The sequence below is a fragment of the Culex quinquefasciatus genome, chromosome 1 (assembly GCF_015732765.1).
Source record: "Culex quinquefasciatus strain JHB chromosome 1, VPISU_Cqui_1.0_pri_paternal, whole genome shotgun sequence".
In the NCBI taxonomy this organism is placed as follows: domain Eukaryota; kingdom Metazoa; phylum Arthropoda; class Insecta; order Diptera; family Culicidae; genus Culex; species Culex quinquefasciatus.
The window spans coordinates 11075286-11098889 of NC_051861.1; the positions used below are offsets into that span (position 1 = coordinate 11075286).

The following is a 23604-nucleotide window of genomic DNA, read 5'->3' on the forward strand; positions in this document are numbered from 1 at the left end:
TATAAAATACTTTTTGTAATTTAATAGGCAATTAATTCTTATTCAATAAACAAATAATTACACAAAAATTTTACAATTCCAGATTACATTTTCAAAACAACCTATCTGTCATAAAGCTATCTACGTGTGCATTTATTGTGTGTACGTACACGATGAATTTTTAGGTTAAAATTTGTGGTCGCCATCAAAAACAAATGGTAAGCTAGTGTGCGTGAGATCGTGCTTAGATAACTCTATGGGTTTCCTATGCAGATATGACCTTTTGAAAATTTAATCTAGAATTCTATTTTATGCCTTCAATCCAAAACATGCTGAAACATCACTGAAATTTTGCAGCAAAATTGCTCAATTACTGCAAACACACACAAACAAACCCTTCACCCACATCCTCTAAAGGTATGCAAGTGGGCGAAAAATCCACCCAATATTTTTGTTTTGTTATTTATTACCTCAACACCTTCAAAGCTCCGCTCACCTTTCTGAGTTCCCTCCAAGCTCTCGCTCACTCGCTCTCTCACCACCCTCACCCATACACGCTCAAAAGTTCCATCACGATTATGTGTTGTTACTTACCCCACTCACGTGTTAGTAGCGCAATTCGCCATTCGCGGCGCTGCTGCGTTCAAGTTCAAGTTCGCAATCATCATCGCGGGCCACCGCGCGCCGCGATATCATAATAAAAAAGAAAGCGAAATAAACGAAACCGAAATTTGCACGCAAACACACACACACTGACACGCGCATGGGTTCGGTTTTCCTTTCGGTTGGCAACACTGGGGCGATTTTTCCACCGCAGCAAAGTTCAAGGTGTGTTTGTTTGATGCACCAGCAGCGAAGCCTGCTAGGATGACGTACCCCGCGCTTGTCACCCATCTGTCAACTGTGCGGTTGGATGAGTGCCGTGTTGGCAGCGCCTACTGCGGTGAAGCTGGCAACACTGGACCGCCTGGAAAGTAACAAAGGAAACATATTTTTTCTTCGTTAGGATCGATTTCCGCACTTCTTCTTCAAGTTGGATTGTTTTCTTGTTTTTGATGATGAAATGTTAGCCTTGAACACGGCAAAAAAAAACAAAGTCTTACATAACCAACGTCAAACACGGTGAAGCCAGAGCGAAGAGAGCTTCTGCTGCTAGTACGTACTAGTCGCGAACTGAGGCGTATTCCTACAGGAACTCGTCGGTTCAGCTTGTTCGCCTGGGTCTTCACCACGTAGTCGTAGTCGTAGTCTTGGTTGCACAATTACTACCACCACCAGCACTACTGACGCTGACTGACTGACACCACATCGTTCAGCGGGGGGGTTCTGCGCTTACATGGAAACGACGTTCGCTGAACACACGATCAAAGTAAGCGAGATGAGTGGGGGGAAGAGGAAAAAAAAGTCACCGACGATGACATTTTCGCGTTTTTTTTTTTTTCGTTGCTGGAGCCGGATAAAAAGTGGTGGACGACCCTATTACTTTTTGTATGAACTTTACTGAGTGGACAACCCCCTGGTTTTCCAGGGTTGATTGAGGATGAGAGAGGAAAAAAAAGGGGAGGTTGCAAAAATGTCATGGCCACACCTGATGGAAGCAGGAATGATTTCCGGAACTACTGGCAACCCTCCAGGATAACCAATTTCCGGGAACAACCTTGAAAAATGATGAGATCTTTTCAGAGTTAAAAGTTAAACAAAAATTCGGATTTGATATTCACCTGAAACCTGAAAAGAGTGTTGGCAGACGTATAAATTATGCGACAAATCAATATTTAGGCTGGTTAAAATTTATTTCAAGTTTCTGCCCCTGTGTCAAGAGGCCAGAGTTAAGAAAAAGCGTCACATTCAATAGGGGGAAGCGGGGCATGACAAAAATATTGGGCAAGAGGAACAAATGTTTGGATACCAACATTTTTTGTAATTGATAGCACTCTGCGTGTATCCTTCAGAGCAAGCAGCAGTTAAGTGCTCAGAGCTCTAAAAGTTTTTTCGAATTTTCCGCCGTAATCGACTTTGATTACCCGCGAGTTTGCTCCACCAGCATGCCGAAGGCCGGCCGTGGCCGTGGCAGTTCGAGTGCGGCCTCGAAAAACCCGCGAAGTTCGTCTACCGGCCGAGTGCAAAAAGGTAAACAAACAACGCCGCCGCGTCGTCCGCCATCGCGCAGGGAGCGTGTGCTGATGGATTCAATCCGGAGTTATTACACGCTAATTACCGTGTCCAGGATCGCAGCCCTATAAGAAGCAGACTCCGCTCAGGTACTTCCGGCAATCTGTCGACCGGTGGCGCATCAACATCCGCCAACATTCCCACCAGTAACAAGTTCGCGAGACTGAGTGACGAGGAAACCAACAACAACAACACCGACGGTAGCAGCTACCGACGACGACGACGACGATGGACGCACGCAAAAAGGTAGTACGACAAAAAGATAATTCTCCGAAGGAACGGCGACCACCTCCAATTTTTGTTTTGGATACGTTGGCGGACGATGTTGACGAGTTGCTGGAAGGCCTCAATATAGTCTGAAAATTGGAAAATCGAAAGTACAAGTGATTACTTTCAACAAAAAATTTCGACCTGGTGGTGAAAGAACTGAAGTGTAGCAACTTCAAGTTCTACACATTCGATCCAGTTGAAAGACCGCGGTTAAGGTAGTCCTGCAGGGCTACCAAGACCGCCCAATCGCCGACCTGAAGGACACCTCTCGGGTGCCGGAATAACGCCACGGGAGATAAAAGTGCTCTCGCGCAAGACAACAGTCACAGGTACGCACACTTTGTACCTGTTGTACTTCGACCGCGGCACCGTCAAAATCCAAGACCTGCGACGGACTAAGGCGTTGGACGGTTTTTGGGTAAACTGGCGGTTTTACTCCAAAAACCCAATGGACGTAGCGCAATGCCACCGTTGCCAGAAGTTCGGCCACGGCTCGCGGAACTGCAACCTCCCGCCCGCTGCGTGAAGTGTGGTGAAACACACCTCTCGGAGAAGTGTGCACTGCCGTGCAAAGCGGACTTGGGGGACAACGCAGAGCACACCAAGGCGCGCATTAAGTGCGCCAACTGTGACGGCAACCATACCGGTAATTACCGCGGATGCGTCGCGCGCAAGGCGTACCTCGAGGAGCAGGAAAAGAGGAAGAAGAAAGCAGCAGCATCCCACCCTTCTCAGCGCAATACGAGCGCAACCGTTCCTGCAGCTGGACAGCGTACGGTTCCCGTAAACAACTCAGCGTTCCCTCCTGGATGGGGGCGATCGTTCGCCAGCGTGGTCGCTGCCGGTAGCGGTGATGCGGCCCAGCAAGAAGTAACCGGGGAAGATTCACTATTCACCTTGCCGGAGTTTTTGCTCTAGCGGGTGAGATGATGACGCGGTTCCGGACCTGCCGTAACAAGGCGGAGCAATTTCTAGCTAATGATTAAGCACATCTACAATAGATAAAAAAAACTGTGATCTAGTTTAAGCTTTTTCTATTTCTATCCCCTTTCCTTTGCAATTTCAGTAAGTTTTTTCTAAATTTTTTCTTACTTTTGGTAATCTCTTAGTCATAAGCAATAATCGTTCCAAAATGGATTGAGATTTGACACACAGTTGAAAGGAACTCCAAAACTCTGTTATGTACTGCGAATGAACTAATTGTAACATGATTATTCACTAATAAAACCGAATTGAAATTGAAAGTAATTGATAGACACAACTTTTGGTACCCAAACATGTATAGGTCATCGCTAAAATTTTAAAGCTATCGCAGTTTTAGTTAAGCAAGATGATTTTTCCCGTTTTCGTCATTTTTCCATTTTTGCGCGCGGCACGTCAAAAAACACTGTTTTTATTTGGAAAAAATTGTATCTCGGAATATTGAAAACATAACTTCGCAATTGGGTACTAAAGCCCTATGTCAATTTTTGTGTACAACGGTAAAAAACAATTGCAATTTTTTTTTGACAAGACAACATTTTTTCGATGGATCAACTATGGTTCCCTTGGAACGAGCTGTCAAGTAGGAACTTTTCTGTCAAGAAGGACCACGAGGTTAATTTTTCAAAATTGATTAAAAAATCCATTTTAAACTCTTTGTGGTCGTACAAAGGGTAATTTTACTCAGAAAAATAAGCTTTATCACTGTAAACAATAATATCAGCAATCTAAGCTTCATTTTAGGACCCAATTGTTTGATAGGCCCCCAAAACCAAAGCTAAAAACTTGATTCGCCACCTACATTCGAGTAGGAGAAAATAAAATAAAATAAAATTAACAGAAGGTAAGAAATAAAAAGTTCTATCAACTGACTTTTTGATTTTTTTGCCTTTTTCATTGAAAATTCTGAGATCCGGATTGAAAACGCGAGAATGAGGTTAGATTGCTAATTTTGAAAATCATTCCAATTATCATTTTCAAGCAGGGCGCTGCTATTATGGTAGAAGTGACTTTAAAAAACAATTGTCCACTTGAATAATCTACATTCTCAATTGATTAGTTAGCATTTGGTTTATTAAAACATTCCCTTATTTTGAATCAGATAATGAACAGGTTAAATCGGCCATCACAAAAATATTTTCGTTTATATCAATTAAGCTTTTTATTTCTTACCTGAAAATGGTATAATTTGCTATTAATGTCGATTTTATGATGAAATAAAACGAAAAAGTGACATTACACCAGAAAAGTGGTAAAATTACACATTTCCAGAGGTAAAATTACACCTTTTTTCTGACATAAAAGATGTACACCTTGTAATATTACCATGTTTTTTTTCTGTGTTTATGTTATGTAAAATTTTCCGAGGAATCCGATAAAAATATGTTCAGACATAGGCTCTTTGGTCCCGAGACCTTCAAAAACAGCATTTAATGTTTTCATTTGAAATTTTCAAATGTTAGGCCAGAGGTTAGGCTAAATATTTGAAACTTCTCACTTTTTTTCCTTAAAAGCTCTTTCGTTTGCGTCCATTGCTGTATATTCCTTTGCGGTTCTCAAATTTATGAACCCATTTCACGATTGCGCGAATTCTCCTTTTTTGCGTGTATTTTGCTTTAAATAATATTTATAATTGTCAAAATACCTGGGACCCCTCGACCAAATTTCCCGGGAATCGTGAGGCTCAAAAATTGAACAAAATAGTTTTCATCAAATGTTTTGTAAAATAACCGGATCATTAACCTGCCAAACATCTTAGATTTTCCCCAAAATATGAGAAGACACGAATGTTATTTGGAAGTATTCTAGTATTTTCCATTTTAGATTTTTTTTTGTGTGTTTCCCATTAATCATTGAATAATTATTTGCTTTTTGCAATTCTGTTGCTAAACTACTTACTTATACTGTCATGCTCGAATGACAAAACGGTCTACTATTCATCATCGCAGAAATATCAATACTGAAAAGTAATATTTCCAATTTCGGACGACACTTCAAATAACAATGGCGAATCTTCAACTTTTCAGCACTTGTTTAGAAAAGTAATTCTTTCCGAAATTGCTAAAAATGTTGTATGCAACTCGTTCCAAATTTTTCTTGCATAAACTTCTACTTCAGCATTCATTTGAGTGCTGAAAAGTTCAACTTTTCAGTTTGCAGACCCGCAAACATCCTTTGAATATGGAAACATACTCAAAAACATAAAAAATTAACTCCTAAACAAAATCGATTTGTTCCGCAAAACAAAACAACCAAGCGCAATCATTCCATCGTGACTTTCCTACACCTTCTTCCAAACCCAAACTTTATTACATAACCTAAAATGCCAACAAGAGTAAAACGAAACCATCAAAGCGAAAAAACTCATTCAGCGCCACTTTATTATTCGCCAAATCTTCTTCTTAAACTACTCTTCCAGCGAACCGCGGAAGAACCCCAAAAAGAGCAGAAACCACTTTAGCTCTTCGAAAAATAAAATTGGCACAAGCAAGCAGTGCTGCCAGCTAAAAGAAGAAGGAAAAATGATAATAATAACAATAAATGGCAAACCGGTTCCACACGAGTCAACCTACTGAACAATAAAACTTACTCGTGCTTTTTTTATTACTTGACTTTTGAGGGTCTTTTTTGTGCGATTTTTTTGTGTGGTCTCAATTACTGGTTGCGATCATAGCAAACTAGAAAACAAAGCATGCTTAGAATCTTTAGAATCGATTTGTAATTTGATATCCGGACTGACGTGATTTGACAATGTTGCGTCGAAGTCGTTTTTCACGCTGTTCAAACTTTACATGACTTTTCAGAGCATGTCAAGCAGGAAGCATTTCTGCGCGTCAATATTCCAAATTGAGGTTAAAACGCTTGCAAAAATCGCCAACAATTCTTCTCCTGGCCCACCTTTCGAACGAACGACTAAAACAGGTTCTTCAAGAACCATCAAAACCCCAACGCGAACAAGCGCTTTCGCATCGCACACCACATTCGGGAAGCAATAAAATTCGCAACTACTCCTTTTCTTGTTTTGTGTTCTTGAACTTGAAACGACTACCATCCCAGCAACCCCCTGCCTGGTGGAAGCCAAGTTTTGCCAAGCGAAAACCGGTTTTGCGTCGTCGCTCCCCCAAGTAGGCACAGGATGCGCGCGTTCGGGCGCAGATGGCGCAAGATTCAAGTTCAAGGTGAAGTTCGCGAACGCGAGAAGAAGCACGAAGAAACGATCAACGAAACGAGTTCTTGCATGGCCTGCTACGACGGCGGCTCAACTGGGACAAGTGTAAGAAGGTCGGAGTAAGAAGAAGAACTGGTTTTTTGCGAAGAATTGGCAACGCTGCCTGGTACTTAACGAGCACAAACACACACACACACAAACATTTGCATCAATTTTAAGTCAGTAAGTTAGGTTAGGAGAGTCGTTGGGCGCGCGCTGCCTTACTCAACAAAAGAGGAACGAGCGAAAAGAGTAGGAGCACGAAAAAGAGTGAACGCCGGAGGAAAGGAAACTCGAGTAGAACTTGGAGAAGCGCGCGTTGTATAATAAATCAACATCCCCACCCTAGCCCCTTTCGTGTCCCCTTTCACCCAGAAACCATTACGTAAGAAGGGAGAGCGGAGAGGAGGTGCGCGGTTTCGCATTTCTTGCGCAGAATTTGCTTCGTCTTTTTGACAGTTGTTGGGGAGCCTGCTCACAGCCTACTTGGTTGGTTCTTCTTCGCCACCCTTTCTCGTTATTGCAGGGTGGCCACACAAATCCACATTTTTGATATTTCGTTTTGACAGTTCTTACTTTTGCTGTTCTTCTGGAGTGACAAGAACGTACAAACGTAAAATAAAAGTGCGGAAAAGTTCGTTTTTGAGCTAAAAAATTAAACTTTTCCGCACTTTGTGTCAAAAAGATTATCTTTTTCAACCTCAGTTTAAAAACTTTTGCCACGGAACATTCTACATTTTTCTATTTTTTTAATTTGTTATTTTTTATGATTTGAAATCTTTAAAAACTTTTAACTGAAAATAATAAAAAGTTAATTCGAAATACCGTAAACCGGGGTGACTTTGATAGGATTTCAATTTGTTTTTGGAATATTTTCCAACATGAAAGGTTTTTCTCAAGATTATCATTTTTAAAACATGTTCTGGGGTAGGCAATACAAAGTCCATTTGGTTATAAAATTGTTGATTTATTTTGTATTTTATACTGAATTCGAAGAGCAAATAAAAAAAAATCACATTTGACATGAAATTTGTTCAACTGAAATTGCCTATACATTTGGAGAATTTATTTTCAGTTGTGTTTCAAAGACACGGAGTTGGGTGGTGACGCGCGGTCAATTATGTGGCATTGTGTGTGAAAAGAAAAGAATTTTATCTCGTGTTTCATCCTGGTTGTCTTGCTTACAAGCAGAAGAAAATCAGTTCAATTAGTTGGGTGGTGACGCGCGGTCAATTATGTGGCATTGTGTGTGAAAAGAAAAGAATTTTATTTCGTGTTTCATCCTGGTTGGCTTGCTTACAAGCAGAAGAAAATCAGTTCAATTAGTTGGGTGGTGACGCGCGGTCAATTATGTGGCATTGTGTGTGAAAAGAAAAGAATTTTATTTCGTGTTTCATCCTGATTGGCTTGCTCAAATCCTTCCTACATCATCGTTGATCGGGAGGCACGACGTCGTGTGAATTGTTGCATTAAAATAAGTTTAAGTATTACTGTAAATGACTGTAAAAAAGTTCTTCTTATATCATCAATGTCGTCTGGGTAATCGTGATGAATAATTACATTTATTCAGTATTTAAATACCTGTACGCGAGTGTTTTGGTGTGCTAATTAGAAAGACCTTCCCATAGCGTCGTTGCTCGGAAGGCTCGCCGACGGGTTTGTTATGAAAGTCCTCCCCATAGCATCGTAGCTCGGGAGGCATCGAAAAGCCAATACCTTATCCTACTAACCCAAAAAAATAATAATCACGTGATGCTTGAAGGAGATGCTGCGGATTCAACGGTCTCAAGCGGTATCAACAAGTATATAGCGAAAAACTATGTGCTTGATGAGTCTGCAACTTCAACTATCGGACTAACATTCCTCCCTTTTGTTGAACTGCAGGCTTCTTGGGAGGGCGCCGGTATTGACTAATAAAGTCGGGGTCTTCAGGGGTTAAACAGTGAACGGATGGTTGGCTCCCACTGATCATTTTTGATTCATTGTTTAACTTCAGCTGATCTGTCAATAACGGAGTAGCAGCTCATTGGCAGTCAACCATGCTCATGCTCATGCTCATGCTCAATTGTGTTTCAAAAACACATATTATTTATTTTTTATAAACTTATTTACCCTTTTCCTAGTTGAAAATTGTCCAAAGAATTTGAAAATGAATTCCGTTATCCGATTCAAAATAATGTTCGTTGAGAAAATCATGACACTTTGAAAAGTTTAAAATAATGACTTTTTCAACATTTTCTTAACTATTTTTAACTACCTTTTAAAGTTTTCAAAATTTTATGAAAAGTTCTTTTTGAGGTACTTTGAACACTTCTCTACCACTATCAATATGATTCTAAACAATTCCGTACATATTTTAATTGTACTCTTTCTTCATTTTGCGGAAAAATCGCAACCTTATCAAAGTCACCCCGTTTTACGGTACATAAAATTACTGACACTTTTGTAAAAAGTTAGTAAGGGACCATCCATAACCCACGTGGACACTTAAGGGGGGTATGGCGATTGTCCACGATCCATACAAAAAGATTTTTTTGTATGGACAATTGTCCACGAAGCGGGGGGGGGGGGGGTAACAGATTCTCAAAAAAGTGTCCACGTGGTTTATGGATGGTCCCTAAATGAAAAAATATATTTTTTTTTAATCTTCAAAACGAGAAGCTTTCATAATTTTGATTCATAGAGCTAACCTAAACAATTTTGCAAGCGTAAAGTAAACTGCAAAAAAAAAACAAGAAAAAAATAATAATAAAAATTTGAAATATCAGTATCAAACGACGCAAAGTTGTGTACAGAATACTAAATAGTATGCAGGATTGCAAAAGCTGTAACAGGAACGCAAAATTACAAAGTGTTGATTTAGTTCAACTCACCAATACATAGTATTCAGTAATTTGCTTGAAATTTGTTTTATTTTTGATAAGACACTAGATATAAAAATATGTGTAATATTCTAAATGAAAATTTATTTAAAAAATACCTTCAAATTTTTGTGCTTTCGAATGACCTTAATGCAAAATTTGATTTCATTTTTTTTTATCCTCCCCCCTCCAAAATGTTACCAAAAATCAGAAGGTAACTAACACTATATTGCTAAAAAATCTTTGATTTAAGGAAATTTTGGTGTTTCTAATAAAATAGGGTAATTTTTGAATTTTGTGATACTTTTTGTAAAATTCTTAAACAATTATATATTTTTATTTTCTAGTTAGAGAAACCTGAAATCGTAGGTTAAGTTGAGACGAATTGATCTTTTTTTCTGACCTTTTTTCCTCCTCAATGAATCCGATAAAAAAAAACAACAAAGATATCACCTGATTTAATTTAAAAAAAAATAAATGTTCAAAAGAATGTTTTTAGAGCATATTGTGAATTGCCAAATTCTGGAGTTTTCTTTTAAAAGGTCCAAAAAACCAAATTTCCAGTTTTTGCTTTTTGGGTGTTTTTGTTACCGCCTTGAGTCAGGGGTATTAAGCGGGAGCGGCCGTGGCTGACTGGTTACGGTGTTCGCTTTGTAAACGAATGGTCCTGGGTTCGATTCCCATCTGCTCCCAACGAGAAATCATAGGATATATAAATCTTGAAACTCTGAACATGAACGAAAAATCAAAGTCGCTCGAGTCGGGGTTCGATCCCCCGTCCTTTGGATTGGTAAGCAAAAATGCTAACCACTAGGCCATCGCGACTTGGTAGGCTATGGCTGGAATTAGGAATACTGTTACTGTTACTATATACGCGCTGGGTCCTTGTCCATTTGACAAGGGTTCGGAAGTTCTAAATAACGTTTGAATCCGATTGATGCAAACGTTCTTCAGGGCGGGGCTTGTCGACTCAAGCTGAGGGACCTCGCGCTCGGCTAGCCAGCGTAGAAATGGGTCACCGAAGCTCGGCAGAGCTAACACCTTCCAAATGCCTATGCGAGTTATTTGCATGTATAGAATATAGATCTAAAAATACATGGAAACAACTCAATTTGTAAGAAGCGACCGCGTGGTCCCGTTTGGTTGGTTGCACACACACACACACACACGCCTTGAGTCAGGGGTATTAAAAAACACCCTAAAGGCAAAAACTGAAAATTTGATTTATTGGACCTATTCAAAAAAAAAAACTCCAGAATTATTCTCGAAATTCGGCGGGTTTTATATTTTCGACTTTTCCCAACTTGGGTGACCACCCTGTTATTATATTGTCAGTTTCTGTGGCGTGCGGGATTTCCTTTTCACTCTTGCCAGCGACGATGATCAATTGCGACAACGAAGGAAAGGAAAGAAGCTTGTAGGTATTTGCTGGAGTTCTTGCAACATTGTTGCACAAAAGATTCCACCAAAGATTCAACGACATTAAGTGTCATCAAACATGTTGCACAATCGATAGATAACCAAGCATTTCTGTGGTTTGCAATACATATTCCAGCATTTGTAACGTTTGAATCTTAGTAAGCTATTTAGTGTAATCCGAGAGCCCTACAACGGCTAATCCCTTCAGTTTCATCACCTGATTTGAATGTCACACACACATGCGCTCGCACCTAACCTCGAACCGACACAGGTGACACAAGGTGGTAATTAAATTATTCGCGTTCCGCAATGTTATTGTTGTTCTTGTCGTTTGTTGCGGTTCTCAGGTGCAGCCATGTGTGTGCCTGACAGTTCGACGGTGGAGTGACTAATCTCCAACGCGCGCGGGCACAGTTACATCATGAATAATATAATTATCCGCAGCAGGCCAGGTTGTTTCTGGAACAATGTTTGCAACAAAGAAGAAGGTTGCGACACCGCGCGTCTCCATTTGAATGCGCTTTGCGATCCAAGATGGCGGATGTGCAACGTGAGCTCGACGCTTTTTGCGAGCTGTCCAAACAAACCAAACGGGATAAATTTAGCGATTACTGACGTCGTTACGCCAGTGGCGATTGAGGAAACTAATAAACAAATGAAAATTTCGCTGCTTGCAAAAATCTTCAAATCCCCCGCCTACCCTTCCGATTTGTTCTGTTTCGTCATCAAAGATGGCGAACCTGGCCGTCTCCACTATTTTCAATAAAAGCGCGGCCATCTTGGAAAACAAAGCAACCCGACATCCCGTTTATTCGACCACCAAGTCGTTGGTCGCTTGCTTTGATCAGCTGACGGTTTGTGTTTTTTTCTCTCATTTTTCAAAACAATCAAATTTCATTGCAAAAATGTCGTGCGCGACACGTTTGTCAAAACGTGCCTCCGCGTTCGCATTTTTGTTATTGTTTTTGTTTTTCCTAACCTCTTGAGATGACGGGGTGGGCGTGTGTGTGAGTCATGAAGAATGAACATATTTTTTATGGCTTACTTGATGTCACGTTCAACGATATCTTTTTCCTTCAACAAATTTAAATTATTCTTGCTAACAAATTTTCCAAAATGTCAAACTTGCACCAAACAAACAAACACTTCTGTCCGCGACGGCGGACGGCACCAGAGTTTTCCAAAAGGTTCGGGTTGACTCTCCGGGCGCGCAGCGGATTCTTTTTTCCTCCTCAATGAATCCAACCAAAAAAAAAGCAACAAAAACAATGAACTTGAACTTGGAAAATTTTCACGAACACGACGGCCACTCACCAAAGCAGGCGCCGCGTTTGCTTGTGTTTGTGCGAGAGAGTGAGTGATCACACCATCGTAAACAGAGAGGGAGCTGTTGGATTGTGAAAAGGGGGGAAAGGGGGGCCGGCTTAGCCGGCGCCGGTAATGGGAACTCACTTACCTTTTTGGAGGGATAGGAACTCATCAATACTGGCGAATCCTGGACTCGTGTGTGACACACTATTGCACAATGATTGATGATAATCAAAACACGCGCGCGCGCGCACACACACACACACTTGATGACGATGATTACGCGATGGTACACCACATTGAAAGTTTTGTTTTTTGTTGTTATTTTCGGCAGGAAGTGGATCGAAAAATCAATATGTCAACCGTTCCCACTGCACTTGCGAGTCTTCATTCCGGAATTTTACAAATTGATTTTCACTTTTTTTGACAGCTACTGTCACTGGCGAAAAATATACTGCGCATTATCTTTGAGAAACGTGTCACTTTTTGCGAAATTGATTTTTTTTTTTTTTCACCACCATCAGACCGCTAGCATTCCAAGACCTTGCGCCTTTTGTACGGCTCAATCCAGCTGTCAAACGCGAAAAAACACGATTTTAAAATTTCATTTTCCTAAAACGCAATAACTTGACTTCTGGACACTCGCGGGGGGCACTCACACCAACGCAGGATTATCCAACGGGAACCGATCTCGCAGTAGGTTAGAATTTCCAATACAAAACGACCAAGGTGTTGTAACACACTGAGGTGAGCTCGAAAAATTTCCGCCACATCGGACACACCTTCACCGAATTTGTTTTAATTTTTAATTATTTTTGCTCTTCTCTCATTTTGGTTCGATTTTTTTTTTTTTGAAGGGATGACCCTGGCCACTGCACGCTCCCTGGAAGAAAACAGGACCGTTCCGTTGGACTCTCCGACTGGTAATGACCCAGAGCTTGGCAGTGGGTCGGCCAAGACCACGACACGACGACGTTGCGAAATATTCTTCCTGTGAGTGTGTGTCTGTTTTCATGTGTTATTATTATTGTGGTTGTTGCAGGTTGTTGTTGGAATTCAATTTGCGCGTGTTCTCCAACAAGCTCCCCAAGTCCAAGTTTTCGGCTGTCAGAGCGGGATGGGCTGACGCGCGGTCTCACACACCATCACATCGAGGAGGATCAAGGTCAAGGGAGATGGAGCTCGCACACACTCACATGGATCCAGTGGTTCCAGAATGGGGAGCCAAAAGAGGGGGGTTCGAATGATAGGTGCGGTGCGGAACCTGGAACAGTTGTGTAAGCATCCCGCCGCACACTCACACATCGCCTACCTGCATATGTGTGACACATTTGGCCTGCTGCGATGGGAACACCTTTTTTCATTGTTTTCCTCCTGGTACTGTGTCCCCCTCTCCCTCTCTTACTTCCAGTAATCGGTACAGGTGGAATGACAAGAGCAAGGCTATCGCGCTGTCCCCCTCTCTCTCTCTTTCTCGTGAAACCTGGGGGGATGCTTTCAGAAACGAAGGGGGCCCACGGGGGCAGAGCCCTGCGGAAAGGAAAAGGGCGCAAGTTGGGGCCTTAAAAATCGATACGAAAATTATTATCTCTGCTATGTGTGATGAAATAGCGCATCGCTAACATTATTCGACTAGATTCTTCTGTTTTAAGTAGACTTGCAGGATCGCAGTAGGTTGAATTTAAAGAAACTTTGGCAACACTGTCATTAGTTTCAGTTTTATTTTAAATCAAAAACAGGGAACAAAACTTCCAGTTCACAAATGCAACGATTGTCGATCGCCTTCCGGGAAATCGCGAATCGAACGATGTCCGACTGGGTGATGATGATGATGATCTAACAAACAAGTTCCTTCACCACACAACACACCAGCTGGTGCGGGATATTTAATTGCAAACTTTAATCCCATCCATTCAAACAAAAGGGGTTAAGTGGCGAGGGGTGAGTCGAAGAACGAAAACAACCTGTAATTAGATCTACCCGCATACACAGTCTCTGCCACACCTGTGGCGTAATGATCACCTTGCTCCTGGAGGTTGAACAGGATGTTCTAGTTTGGCGAATTTGCCTCTTTTTTTAATTTTCTCTTTTAAAAAAGCTTTAGAAAGTTGGCAGCACTGCCATTTTGTGAAATTTTGAAAATAATCTTGAATCCCTTTCGGCCGGTCTATAACAAACTCGGACCAAATCGTCATGCAGCTGACACAATGGAAGAGTCCGCGGATCGCGCTGAGGGTCACACCAAAACTTCCCATCATTAGCGGGGACAGACGGGTTTTAGTCGGCTCGTTACACCAGAAAATTACCGCAAAAATCCGGGAATCGGTTGGCAATACATTGGGAGGTAACACAATTACATGGAATTGATTTATTCTAATTTATAGATAAGTACCTTGCTACGTTTAATACTATTGATCACACCGCTTGCTTAGAGCGTATCCTAGACCTTAAATCTTCCCAAAAATCGTCTAACTCCATGTTTCATCATTGTCGTTCGGACAGCCGGACAACTAGCTTTTGTTAAACTTTTGTTAAATTTTCAATATTCTCTTTTCTATAAAAAATAATTAGAAATTTAATAATCTAGCGCAACATTTGAAAATGTCTTAAATTTAAAAAATAAAGAGGGAATCAAAACATTTCAAATTGCTCATTTGATTTTGCATCTAAAACTGATTTTTTGAATTTAGTTCGATAACATTTTTTTTCAAAATCACAAATTCCGTACAAATTTGGCAGCTGTCCATACAAAAATGATGTATGAAAATGTATGATCTTTTCGAAATCAATATTTTCTAAATTTTCAAATCAACACTAACATTTCAAAAGGGCGTAATATTGAATGTTTGGCCCTTTTTAAATGTTAGTCTTCATTTGTTTTTTTAAATATTGTTTTCTAGAAGATCGGAAAATTTTACGAGTGTTTCATATTTTAACTTTGTAAATCGGACCATTAGTTGCTGAGATATCGATGTTAGAAAATGTTTGTTGTTTGGGTGATACTTAGGAAACATAAAATTTCCTGTTTTTAAACCTTTGCATGGCAATATCTCAGCAACCAAAGATCGTATCAACAAAGTTCAAAAAAGCAAAATGTAGAGAATGTAGATGGATGTATCTAGAGAATGTAGAGAATTGGGTCCTAAAATGAAGCTTAGATTGCTGATATTATTGTTTACAGCGATAAAGCTTATTTGTCTGAGTACAATGACCCTTTGTACGACCACAAAGAGTTTAAAATGGATTTTTAAATCAATTTTGAAAAATTAACCTCGCGGTCCTTCTTGACAGAAAAGCTCCTACTTGACAGCTCATTCCAAGGGGACCATAGTTGATCCATCGAAAAAATGTTGTCTCGTCAAAAAAAAAAAATTTGCGTTAAAATGAAAAAAAGTGATCAGCAATGGTTTTTAATCGTGTTTTTTACCGTTGTACATAAAAATTGACATAGGGCTTTAGTACCTAATTCTCAGCTTTTCAAAAATGTTTTTTTCAAAAGTAAGCAAACATGTACACTAATTTAAAAAATGAAAAACTGCGACTTCTTTCAAAAAAGTTACCTAAAATGGCTATAACTTGAAAACGATGCACTTTATCAAAATTTCACTAGAGTACTTTTTGATTGCAAATTTAATTTAAAAATGAAGTAACAAAATATTGACGACCAATATTTCGATTTTTTTTAAATCTGTATTGATTCAAAACTTTATAACTCGGTCAAAGATTTTTTGCACAACCAGAAAATTTCTGAAAAGTTGGCGTTTGACGCCCCTTAAACTTTTCAAAAAATAAAATTGAAGATAGTGTTTTTTTGCAAATCAAGTTTTAGTGACAAAAAGTTAAATTAAAAATCACCTATTTTTACCGTGTATCATTTTTTCAGTGTAGTCCTTATCCAAACCTACAACTTTGCCGAAGACACCAAATCGATCAAAAAATTCCTTCAAAAGATACAGATTTTTGAATTTCATGCATCATTTTTGTACGGACAGCTGCCAAATTTGTATGGAAAATTATATGAACAAACTAATGATGCAAAATGGCTTCTTTGGGCATACCGAAGGCACCAAAAAGGTTTCATCCGAATTAAAAAATACAAAAAAAAAACGAATAACCGAAATCTGAGATAATTGCTCCGGTACAATCATCTGGAGCGAATAAGAACTACTTTGGATCTCAAAAAAAAGTGTTGTTTTACTTTCGATCGTCGAGTTAAGGTATGACTTTGGTATGACCCATAAACTATTTTAAAATGATTTATGTATAATGTTTAAATCCAAGATGGCGATCAAAATGGCGGTGATGAAATATTGATTTGTTTGAAAAAAAAAATGAAATATATTTTTTTAGTTAAAAGGGCAATCAAATATTCAAATTTGAAGAGAATGGGATTGCAGAACTCGAATTGAAAGTTTAAAGATAGATAATTATAAAATACAGAAAATATACACTTTTCATCATGATTCGATTATTCGAAGTCCCATACAAATCTTCGGATAATCGATACTTAGGATACCGTAAACGTAAACCGGGTGGATATTGATAGGATTTCAATTTATTTTTGAAATATTTTCCAACTGGTAAGGTTTTTTAAGACTATTAATTTTAAAACACGTACTGGAGTAGGCCACACAAGGTCCATGCACTATTTTTGAAAAAAGTTTTTTTCAATGGTATTTAAAATAATAGTTGCGTTAAAAAATCATATTCCGGGGTGACTTTAAGTCAAAATCAGATTCAAAGTGTTCAAATTTTATGTTTTCGTCAAATGTACCATTGGGTTGCTGGTACAGTTACAAAGAAAAAACTAACTTAATCCACCTATGTGGTTGATGCCTTCCTCACTTTTTACCAACAATGGGTAATATGAGTGTTGTTGTTATTTTATTTATTTCCGGCAGCTTTAACCTTTCGGTCATTCGCTGCCCCAAAATAATATGAGTGATTTGGACACATATTTCAGTTATTTTTTTTTTAGGTCCAGAAAAATAAGTACACAGATATAACTTAAGTTGTCATAACTCGAGACAGGGTTGCCAGATTTTCAATTATGTGGACTCGTTGGAAACGCCTCTTGATTACCTAACCAACGATGGGTCGGATGATGGTTCCGGACATCGTTTGCATACATTTAAGTGAGATCCGGCTTCAAAAAGGTACATAAATATCACTTAAGTGGTCATAGCTCGAGACATGGTTGCCAGATCTACAATGCTGTGGACTCGTTGGAAAGGTCTCTCGATTACCTAACCTACGATGGGTCGGATGATGGATCCGGACATCGTTTACATGCATTTAGGTGAGATCCGGCTTCAAAAAAGTACATAAATATCACTTAAGTGGTCATAACTCGGGACAGGGTTGCCAGATTTTCAATGTTGTGGACTCGTTGAAAAGGTCTCTCGATTACCTAACCAACGATGGGTCGGATGATGGATCCGGACATCGTTTACATGCATTTAAGTGAGATCCGGCTTCAGAAAAGTACATAAATATCACTTAAGTGTTCATAAATCGAGACAGGGTTACCAGATTTTCGATGTTGTAGACTTGTTGGAAAGGTTTTTTGATTACCTAACCAACGATGGGTTGGATGATGGATCCGGACATCTTTTACTTGCATATAATTGAGATCCAGATATATTTGAAATCACATTTTTATACATAACTTTTGAACTACTTATCGAAACTTCAAACAATTCAATAGCGATGTATGGGATCCTAAACCAAGTCGAATGCAACTGGTTTGATCAAAATCGGTTCAGCCAGTGCTGAGAAAACTTGGCAAGATTTTTGAACACATACACACACACACACACACACACACACACACACACACACACACACACACACACACACACACACACACACACACACACACACACAGACATTTGTTCAGTTTTCGATTCTGAGTCGATATGTATATATGAAGGTGGGTCTTCGAGCTTTTAATAAAAAGTTCATTTTTAGAGCAGGATTATAGCCTTACCTCAGTGAGGAAGGCAAAAAGTCAATGTTTATATTTAGTTTCCCAAGTTTATTAGCTCTGTTTTATTAAAATACACATACATTTTAGGAAAAAATGTTAAAAAGTCGGAATTTTGCATGAAATTTGTTGAAACTAGTTTTGTTTATACAAATATCAATTTATATTCGAAATACGAATCAAAAGTTTTCACATTTTATGTGAAATTTGTTCTACTGAAAATGCCTATAATTTTTTTTTCAATTATGTTTCAAAAACACATAATATTAATAATTTATAAGAATATGAAAATGCAATCCTTTTTTAGTTTTGAATTCATATTCATTGAGAAAATCATGACACTTGAGGAATACAAAAAAAAATGCATTAATTTTTTTTCTTTTTTTTTACCATTCTGTACGTATTTGATTTCTAATCTTTATTTTGCGGAAAAATTTCAAACCTGTCAAAGTCACCAATCAAAATTACCTAATTTGAAAAAGGTTTTTTTTATTTACCAAAGAGAGAAATGTGTTAATAGAAATTGCTATTCTAAATCTAATGACTTATTTTTCTTAGAAATGGTTGATCTTCAACTGTTTTATTGTAAGTTATATCCAGGTTTTTAAGCGAAGATGGCGCTCGAATGGTGAACGCCCGAAATGTCAAAATCGCGCAGTAGCACCAACATTAGAAAAAAAATATGGCTGTCATACCATGGCACACTTGTTCCGTAATGTTGGTACCACTGCGTGATTTTGACATTTCGGGCGTTCACCATTCGAACGCCATCTTCGCTTAAAAACCTCGATAACTTGCCAAAATACAAAGCTCGTATGCATATTTCTGTTTAATGTCTTCTTTTGGTGTGTAGGAAACCACAAATGCCATCGAAAAGTCATGATCAGAAACCTCCCAAAAAGTACAGCAACGTTTTGCTTCGAGAGTTATCTTTTCAACTGGAGCCAAACCCGCTCTCCCCGCTTATCTCCATGGCCCCCCCCCCCTCCTCCCCCCTCACCCTCACCACCCCAAAGCTCATCCCTTGGTGTTGGTGGTGTAGTGAGCTCCATCGCAGAGGAGCCGCGAAGTGGAGGAGGAAGGGAGATGGGAGCGCGCGCGCAAAAAAAACGTGACATCCAAGTTGGCTGCGGGAAGAGAGAGGAGGGAAGCAGAAGAGAATCGACGAGAGGCCGCTCAATAAAACAAGCAGCAGCCAAGTCGCCGCTTGCTACGCGGTTTGAGTGTGTGCGCGCTGACACACAGAGGAGGAGGAAAATTCAAGTTCACTGTCAAGGTCGTAATCAGTACGCAAGCGCTGTGGCTCTGCATTGCAGGAACGGACCGCGCGAGCAGGGCGACCAACACACACAAACAAGTTGGGGAGCTCGGTTTTGTGTGAGTGTGTGTGTGCGAGGGGGGTTTCTGCTTTTTTTTTTGCTGTTCCTGATTGAGCCGGAATACACGCGATCGGGTGGATTTTGTTTTATTTTTTGCGAGGTTGATTTTACTTGTTTTGCTTGGTTTACTTATACATAATTTTTCGACCCTGTATGGATTTAATTTGTTTTTGGTTTTATTTTTATTAAGCATTTAGTACACATTCAGGTTCGGGTACTGTCGTTGCAATTAGTTAGTCAATCCAAACATGAAGAAATGCTTGTATTTTGATATGATGCATTCGAGAATCAGAAATTTTATTAGAAAGCAAAAACAAATCTAGATTTTTTTTGTTGAAGGTCCTTTTCAAATAAAACTCTACAAACCCAAGAACCCCGATTTCAATCAAATTAATATTTCGAAAGCTCCCTCACTGCCATTTTGGCCACAATTTAGGATTACAGTCCAGACTCGATTATCCGAAGTTTCGATTTTCCCAAATTCGATTATCCGAAGGTTTGTAAGGGACTTTGAAATGCGATCTCATTTTAGTCACATGTTAATAGTTGATTGCCTATCAAATAACAAAATACATATTTTTTCAATAATTCAGCACCGCCATATTGGCCGCCATCTTGGATTTTATAATTCCAAATAACTTTAGCGAAGGTATGTTTTCCGAGGCCTTGGGATAATCGGGACTGTACATTAGGGTGTTTCATCCAAAACCAAAAGTTCTCAGAATCAGGCAAACCGAGGTTCCCCTAGTAGGGGATATCCATAGGGACTCTCATGCCAAATACCAGCCCATTTGGTTGAGAATTGGCCTGTCCCCAGCGGTTTAAAGTTTACATGGAAATTACCATGGGATTTTTGTGCTTTTCGTTCAATCGTTCCTACAGGTCTGGGGACAACATGGATTCACTCGGAATAAAGACAGGTGTGTAGGGGATGGTCCAATGAACACATTCCAGAAGGAATTAGGTTTGTCCATTCTGTCCCCAAGGTGCGCATTGGATCGACGTCCGGTGTCTCCAGAATCATCGATTCACCCTTCAAATGTACGCATTGTCCTTAGTATGCTATGACGGCTATGTGAAAACCACGACGCCCCATATGAGACGGTGAACACGTGGAGAGGCATCGATTGCATTACTAACACAAAATCATCATTTTAAGTTATTTAGAATAGTTGAAATTCTTCCAGGAACAACAATAATTATAATTTTAGTACTTTAAATAATCTTTCTGAGCCAAAACTCGAGTAGATGCTCTGCCACGTGTTCACCGTCTGACATGGGGCGTCGTAATTTTCTCCTAGCCGTCATAGCATACTAAGGACAATGCGTACATTTGAAGGGTGAAACGATGATTCTGGAGACACCGGACGTCGATCCAATGCGCACCTTGGGGACAGAATGGACAAGCCTAATTCCTTCTGGAATCTGTTCATTGGACCATCCCCTACACACCTGTCTTTATTCCGAGTGAATCCATGTTGTCCCAAGACCTGTAGGAACGATTGAATGAAAAGCATAAAAATCCCATAGTAATTTACATGTAAACTTTGAACCGCTGGGGACAGGCCAATTCTGAACCAAATGGGCTGATATTTTGCATGAGAGTCCCTATGGGTATCCTCTACAAGGAGAACCTCGGTTTGCCGTAATCTGAGAACTTTTTTGTTTGGCTGAAACACCCTACTGTACATATTCAATTATCCGAACTTCGGGAGTTCGGCTAATCCAGTCTTGACTGAACTTAATTTTGATGTTAAAATTGAGAAAATAAAAAAACACCGAAAATTGTTTAATAACTTGGCCAAATCAGTTAACGGTCGCTGTAGAACGTTAAAGTTAATATTATGAAGTTTTGTACAGTATGTACTTCAATAGTTATGCTAAAAATCTGTTTTTTAGTGTGTCCATCCCGGAAATTCCCGGGACAAAATTCTCGGGATTTTTCCAAAACCGGGAATTTCCAAATCCCGGGATTTTTTGTATTTTGTCCTGGGAATTCTCAAAATTGGAAAAAATATAAAATTTTGTCTGTTGTTGTCTTGTTGTTGAAATAGATGAACAACGATAAAAAATAAAAATAAAATGTTCAGCATATATCCAGGGTTTCTTAAAAGTTTTTATGTTTTCATATGTTTATAGGACCTATTCAAACAAGGTATCAGCATTAATTTGACTTATAAAGCATACTTGTAAAAAAATATCGATCCGTAAATTGCCTAACGTACTTAATATTTGTTATCCATTTTTATATATTTTTGGAAAGACTACGTATATTTATGATTTTAAATTTAAAAATAATAATATCATTTTAAATTATTTTTCATCACCCAAAACTGGCAGCGCTAGTCCGAGAGAATGATGATCTCGAGTCGAGAGAATAGTGGTACCATTCACGGACGCAGAGAACACAGCTCGAGATGGGCGATAGAACTATTCTCTCGAGGTTCATTTGCAAAAAAAGTTCATCCGTCAAACAAAAAACCAAAAGTGTCGACAACGGGAATCGAACCAAAGACCTTTGACAAACCAATCCAATGACTTAGCTGCCTCGGCCACCACAGCTTGGTGACCATGGAGAAGTCAGAAGTCGATGTATGACACTTGTTGGAGATTTATTGATTCAACTAACGAATGAACTCATTTGTTATGATGGTGTGAGTTGGTACCATTATTCTATCTATTTTGGCACTGAGCCCTCAATAAATTTTGAGAGAACGATTATCTCGACTCTGAATTTTGGGTGATGAAACATTTTTGGCTAATCAAGACAAATGTATCAAATTAAGACAGCTGTTTTAGTCATTTTTTTGCATAATGTTTTAATTATTTTGATTTATTTCGGTTGAAACAGGAACAGAACAAAACAATTAGTACACCGATCTCGAAATGAACTGCTCTAAAATCTCCTGTACCTAATAAGACTGTAGTCCCGATTTTCCCTTAGTTGGCGGTAATGACCTTAAGGCAACTTGATTAATATTTTTATGTACAACATGAATGTCTAAACTTATCCAAAACTTAACTGGTATAACTTTATTTGTTGTCTTTTTATTTGTTGTTTTAGACATTTAAAAAGAGGCTTTTCTAGTCATGACAAATAAAAAATAAAAAAATATGTATTTATAATAGGCGTTATACATTAATGTTATACATTAATGTTATACATGTTTAGAAAGGTTTTAAAAGACCTTTCTAGTGAGCTTAAAACATTAAAGATCTGACAACCCTATAGGGCAGCGAATAACCAAGAAGGTTAAAGCTTCCAGAAATAAATGAATTAAGAACAACAAGGACAACCCCTTCAAAAGTTACGAGCACTTATCAGATGCTAGATCACAGATATTTTGATGAAAATGTTGGCCGGATCTATCGTGAGGCCCATCGTTGGTGGGTAATCAGAAGACCTTTGCAACGTGACCAAAAGATTGAAGATCTAGCAACCCTATCTTTTAGCATTTTAAGATTTCAGGGATTCAAAACAATGGCAAATCAAAAGATTTCTCATAAAAGTGGATTAATTTGCAAGATTCAGAACAAAGTTTTTTTGAATTTACAAAAAAAATAGTTTTGCTTATTTTCCCAACTATTTAATTGAAAAACAAAGATCAAACACACATCAATCACTTTCAAAACACGTCACTAAGCTAGAAACCTGCAGCCTACTACGATGAAATGCGTTTCCATTTTGAAAGTAAGCTTTTATTGAGAGGAAATGCGTGTGGTTTCCGGAAGCCGACCACTTTATGCGCACACACCCACCCACATCCAGCTCTGCCCTAATGGATGGTTTATCTGGAGCAACATTTCAAAAGGGCGCGTAAGCATTTCGACCGCTGCAATTATTTTGCAATTCCCGAGGAAATATTTTACAAAACCTAAAATGATATTAGTTTACAGTGCAAATTTTGCGAAAAATTGACCAAAATTCCGCCTCCTTCTCTTGTTTCGCTCCAATTTTCCTCCCCCCGGTAAAGCTGGAACATTCCAAGGCCCGTTTCCTCCCCCCCTCGAAGCTGAAAAGCGCATCATCCACCCAGAATC

The 23604-nt window shown here is 39.1% G+C and overlaps 1 protein-coding gene across 1 annotated transcript in view; it reads right to left on the reverse strand.

Annotated features, from left to right (window-relative positions):
* Positions 1–233: 233 nt before the first annotated feature.
* LOC119765338 overlaps positions 234–23604 on the reverse strand; it is a 33575-nt gene continuing 10204 nt past the window's right edge. The window contains exon 4 of the mRNA XM_038249035.1: positions 234–946. Within this exon, the coding sequence (XP_038104963.1) occupies positions 915–946 (32 nt within the window). The 3' untranslated portion in view covers positions 234–914. The remainder of the gene's footprint in view (positions 947–23604) is intronic.